At 40.5% G+C, this 6,000-nt stretch overlaps 1 protein-coding gene across 1 annotated transcript; it reads right to left on the bottom strand.

The window, feature by feature from the left end:
• Nucleotides 1-366: 366 nt before the first annotated feature.
• On the bottom strand, nt 367-1,205 carry LOC112349072 (early light-induced protein, chloroplastic-like). Its single transcript, XM_024682765.1, has 2 exons — nt 777-1,205; nt 367-703 (listed from the first exon to the last, which is right to left on the bottom strand). Exons 1-2 carry the CDS (start codon nt 1,167-1,169, stop codon nt 410-412), a joined length of 687 nt encoding a protein of 228 aa, XP_024538533.1. The 5' UTR covers nt 1,170-1,205; the 3' UTR covers nt 367-409.
• Between the last annotated feature and the right edge of the window lie 4,795 nt (nt 1,206-6,000).

Here is a 6,000-nt window from a genome sequence, read left to right as displayed (position 1 = left end):
AGAGCAAAGCCATGAGGAGCCATGCCCGCGTAGTTCCTTTGAGACTGCCGTAAGCGCTGCCGTGCCTTTGGATCTCGAAAAGAAGCTCACCCAGGAGGAATTGTGACACCTCTTCGCTCACGAGGGCGCCATCGCCACCGAATTTCTTGACCCTCCCTTGCTCTACCTGGACCAGCGGCTGCTCCAGACTCAACACACTGCTTGGCTCCATCAAGTTTTTAGGATTCTTGCGGGCGGGAATCTCGGGGATGGTGTTTCGTTGGAGCTTGAGAACTCTAGCGTAATGAAGACACAAGAATCTTTGTCAATTTCGATTCGAAAGAGCATCGTTCACGCAGCAATCTTTGTAAAGAAGCTTCAATGTAGTGAAGTGAAAATCTAGAACAGTTTAAACTAGGAACCATTAAATTTACATAATGTGAAACACTGGAGTCTTGGTGAAAAACTCGGTGATCACCAAGGCGAGGAAGCCAAGCATCGCGGTTCGCCCATTCCAGCGCTCCGCCATGGCTCTAAATGGCCCAAACGATCTGCTGTCCGGGCTCTCGCCCTTAAACATGGGCACCAGCGACGCGTACGCGAATAGCTGTGCCACCGCCAGAAAATGGAAAAGACCAGTGCTCCCCGGCGAGTAGAGCTGCTCCGCCACCGTTTGTCCCGTCATTCGCTCCACTGCGAATGCCCACACCAATCCTACCATTGCCTGTTTGACAAGTTCACGTTAGTTACTTGGTTGATCTAGAAAAAAACGAGAAGAAAAATCACCAATCGCTTACCAGTCTTCCGTTGATCGTTTCCGGGCCGGCTCCATCGAACGCCATCAAGCTGGGGAACGATCGATCGCCAGTCTCTGGTCGCCTCTCGACCTCTGGCCTGGGATAGAAGGATCCGGACGATGGGACGGCTCCAAACACGGAGCGCTTCTCCGACTCGTTCTCGGCCTGGTTCTTGAGCACCTCCTCGCGGGTTATCTCCTTCTTGGTGCCGTCGAGAACGCCACTGATGCCGCCATCGCCACCATCCCTTGATTTGTTCGAGGACGCTCTTACTACTACTAGATTTCTTGTCCCGATGGAGCTTGTGGGCGATTGCGATTGGACATGGATCTTGTTGGAGATGAGCGAGGAAGAAGAGAGAGCTGCGATACCGCTGCCTGTGACGAGTGCCATTGTTTTGAGCTGGGAGCTAGCTAGAACAAAATTCAACAGTGCAACAACGAGCTACTTTCTGATGGCAAATGACACAAAGCTATTTATACGGAGTGGGGATTGTATAACGTGGCAAAATTGACTTTCCATACGTGGCAAAATCGAGGTTTCGGCTCGTGTCCACTGTATGTGTCGCATCTTGTGCGGTGAAAATGGCCACAGGTAAAAGTTCTCAAGGGTTTGCAAGGTGTGATATTTTAGAACTAACGTTTCATTTCGCAATTGGCATATGGGGATGCTGTTTTTTCCTGAAACAATTGTGTATATAGTTATGTATGACATGTCTAATAAGCAAGATCTAATCAGATTCACTCGAAAACTTGCTGGAGGTCTTGATGGACTTGCAAAAAAACATGGCAAATGCCAAGGAAGGTTACTTGAGAGCATGTCTACTCGACTATCTCTCCTGTATATCACGAGAAAGAAAAAGAAACGAGTTGAGAGAAACAAAAGAGAAAATCATGGAAAACTCGTACAGTCTTGAAGAACCAAAACGCCTGGGTGAGTTTTAAACCAACACATCTGTATAGAGAGGAACTTTGTCTTGTAAAATCAAATAAAAAATAAATATTGCACTCATGATAACAACAACAGCTTATATCATGAATGTTGATTCATATGAGATTTTGAGACAAAGAAGTGCTTATTAATAATAATGAAAAATCAAAACAAGCTTGCAATTATCTATTTCCAAAAGGGATTGCATTATATTTGTTTATTTGAATACATACGAATTAGACTCCTCAAATTTAATGATTATATAAACTGCTGAATCAAGCCCAAGGGATTATAAGAAGTTTAAAGAATCATTGTCTTGGATTTAGTGGATTTGTCTGAGTCACTTATAAGTTGCATTTTTTCTATTTATTATAAACATATATATTTATGTAAAGGAGTTATTGCAATTATGTTTTTCCTTTTTTACCAAATAACCTAAAGGTCTCCCCTAGCAAGCATCATGAATTTATAAAAGCAACTTACAAAGCTAAAAAAATTGAACACATGAAAATATCTTACTTTCATTAACATCTACATTAAAAATGCCATAGTTTTTTTAAAAGTAGGGAATGATAATATTTTTACTTTCCATATTTTTTTACAACCCAATAGATGAAAAAAACATATGGAACCGAATTAATGTATAATTGATATCTTTACAAAAATAAAAATGTAAATAAAATGAACACAGCAACCTATAGGCTGGTGTAACAATCAATAGGCTATTACAATAATAGTTCCATCATCCATCACTCAAACCAAGGGAAATTACATACAGGCAAAAGCAAATCTTCCCCCATTAATGATACTTTTCGAAATAAGAATCAATGGATATTATTTTTTGCTTTATTGGATGCTCAAAATCTAATAGTATTTAAGCTTCCAACCTATATGTTTATATTTATAATTATCTAAAAATTTTTTACAGTTCAGTTTAGCTAGCTTAAGCTAGTGGTCAGAGAAGTGACTAGATCAACACCTTGCCATCACCACTTCAGGTTCTTGAATGCCACGAGGTCACCTTAATTGAGGAGCCACAAGCCATGTAAATAGAAATGTCAAATTGTGTTAGTGCTGAAAGGTCAAATGAAAGAGGAATTATGTGACATAGGTTATAGGCACAAGGAAGTTCCAATGGATGCAACTTGACACGAATCACAGGAATATTTCAAGAATATTCTATGGCATGTGCGATTTAAGGCCGTAATGCGTTAAGGGTTGGGAGGTTGGCCTAGGGTTTGCTCTTTTGTTCATTTCATTAGTATTAGTGCAATACATTCTTTTGGGGATGGCGTAAGATATTTATCCTAATGAGGAGTATGGTGTTAATGTGTAAGCAACCAAAGGAAATGACTCGAGAGAAGATCCATAGGGGTTCAAATATAAAAGGAAAAGGCCCATGAACAAAAGTGCACTTCCTTTTCCAATCGATTAAGGGTTTTGGGATATTTGGGGTTATGCGTCCTTGGGTTTGAATAGTACTGGGCTGAGTGAGCTTACATTTGGTATAAGAGCGATCTCAGGTCTGACTCTGTTAGTTGGCTAAAAAAATCACACCACATATTGATTGACATCTGGTAGCTTTAGTTTACTCTCGACTGGGCTCAACCTGAGGGGTAGGGTGTCAAGAGAGCGGGGTGAGAGAGAGAGTTGCGCCTTTCAACTTCCATTCACGAGGGCGTGAACTTGCAAAGAAGCGTGGTGGATTGTAAGCAACCAAAGGGAACGACTCGAGAGACAATCCATAGGGGTTCAAATATAAAGAAAGGGCCCATGAACAAGAGTGCACCCCCTTTTCCAGGGTCTTGGGATATTTAGGGTTAAGCATCCTTGGGTTTGAATAGTATTGGGTTGGGTGACCTCCCGGGAAGTCCAAACTCAAGAGCATACATAATGATAATAGCCATGACGATGTGAAAGAGACTCTTGATAATGTCGTTGTATGATGATAACCATAACGATGTGGAAGAGACTCTTGATGATGTCGTTGTGTGGCAAGGATGCCAGATTTCTGAGGTTTAGAGCAACATAAAGAAAGTTAAGGACTCCATCAATCTCACTAAGGATTTCTTGTTTCGCATGGACCCTCAAAGGTTGAATCAATCTCATGTCCATGATTACCATTGGTACGTCAAGCATGCCAAGGATTATGGTATCATGGAATTGTGGGAAAATTGTTAGTTTCACAATCCTTATGAGGATAAAGTGAAGATAGATTTCTTTGTGACAAAGCTTATGGGCCATGCTTCTTTGTGGTGGAAGAATTACATCAAAGCTAATCCAAAATTGACTTCTTGGACTAATTTAATAAAGGTTTTCCATGTTTCATTTGTCAAGAAGTTTGAAGAGGTTGATTTCATGAACCAATTGTTAAAGATCTGATAGAGGATTTTGTCTTTGGATGCGTATGCCCGCAAATTTCGTGATCTTTGCCTTAGTCCCACGAGCATCTATAATGAGTTGCTAAAGGTGCAATGTTTCATCAAAGGATTGAGCTCAGTGGATGTGTAGTAGAAGGTCAAGAAAGATTTTCTAGCAACATTGACTGATGTTATCACTAAGGCTCAAATTTTTTCACCCGAACAGTCAGTCAACTTAGTCAACTCTAGTCAACAAGATGGTTTATGGAGTAGTCAATATGGTGACCAGATTGCCAATGTTTCATATTCAAGGAAGAAACAACCATTATTCCATCGTGGTTCGAATAATGGAGATGGTAATGAGGCCAAAAGACATTGTTTGAACCAGCGAGAGAAAGACAAGGTGGAGGGCAATTGTTTTTGTTATCACAAGGCTGGATATCATGGCAAGGATTGTCCTCTTGTGAAAGGATCAAAAAATGCTAAGGTGAATATGGTGGAATCCATTGTGGATACAATTCAGGCATTTGTTGTGGTGGCTCTTCCTATGGCAAAAGTTCAAGAATCTAAGTTTCAATTTCGTATCAACTCTATAGAGATTAATGGTTCTATGTACAATCAACTTATGAAGGCCAAGGGGGACATTCAAGGTAGTGTTGTTAGTATTCTTTTCAATCCAAGTGCTACTCACAATTTTTTGAGTTCCAAGGTAGTGAAAAAACTTGGTTTGCCTGTGGAAAAGAGTTCAGTAATCTATAAGGTGGTTATGGCAGATGGACATGGCACTCGTGTTTACAGTGAATGGGTTCTAATTGTTCCTTTGATAGTTCAAGGGATTCTCGACCATCCTTTGTTCCAAAGTTATGGATCTTGGTCACACCGACATTATTCTTGGGAAGGAATGGTTTTATGATAAGAAGCCAGGGATTGATTAGGAGTGTAATGTTCTGCGTATTAAAGTTGGTGGCACTATAAAAGAGATTGTCAAGACAGATAATAGTGATACTCCATTGATTAACGCTTTGGAGTTGGTGACATGCACACATGAGATAGCTAATTCTTTTGTGGTGTACATGTTTCTTTCTAATATGATCATGTCTGATTTGGAGTACGTACGTGGGCATGGGGCTAGGGTGGATTCCATGCAAGAGGAGTTCTGTGACGTATTTCCGAATGAGTTATTTGATGGTTTACCTCCTGAATGTGGCATTCAGCATGAGATTGACTTGGTTCTTGGAGCTACTCCTTATCAGCAACAACTGACTTATACTAGTCATGTTGAAGATGAGGAGATTAATAAGCAGCTTGCTAAATACCTTCGGAAAGGGTGGTTACAGATCAGCAAGTCCCCTTGGGCTGCTCCAGTGGTGATGGTCAAAAAGAAAGATGGTATATGGCATTTTTGCGTGAACTACAAGGGATTGAATGATAGGATAGTGAAGAATATGTTCCTGATCCCTCATATCGATGATTTGCTCGATCGTCTTCGTGGTGCTTGATATTTTTCGAAGATTGATTTGAGGCAAGGGTATCATCAGATTTGTGTCAAGCCAGAGGATGTTTCGAAAACTACATTTTGGATAAAGACAGGTCATTACAAGTTTTTAGTGATGCTGTTTGGTTTGATAAATGCTCCTGCAACTTTTCAGAGATTGATGAATCAAGTTCTACAACCTTACTTGGAAAAGTTTGCAATTGATTATTTTGATGATATCCTGGTATTTAGCTCTTCCATGGAGGAACATGAGATGCATGTGCAAAGTGTTTTACAACTTTTGAGGGACAATAAGCCCTACTCAAAGTTATCCAAGTGTGAGTTTTTTTTAGAGGAGATTGGATATCTTAGGTATTTGATTTCGGTACATGGAGTGAGAGTTGATCCCACAAAGATTCAGGTTATGGTTGATTAGCCTATACCTTCAACAGTGCATGAT

This window comes from Selaginella moellendorffii, unplaced genomic scaffold (genome assembly GCF_000143415.4).
Source record: "Selaginella moellendorffii unplaced genomic scaffold, v1.0 SELMOscaffold_1, whole genome shotgun sequence".
Taxonomy (NCBI): domain Eukaryota; kingdom Viridiplantae; phylum Streptophyta; class Lycopodiopsida; order Selaginellales; family Selaginellaceae; genus Selaginella; species Selaginella moellendorffii.
Note: the sequence above shows the minus strand (reverse complement) of the source record. Positions and strands in the feature narration are given on the sequence as shown.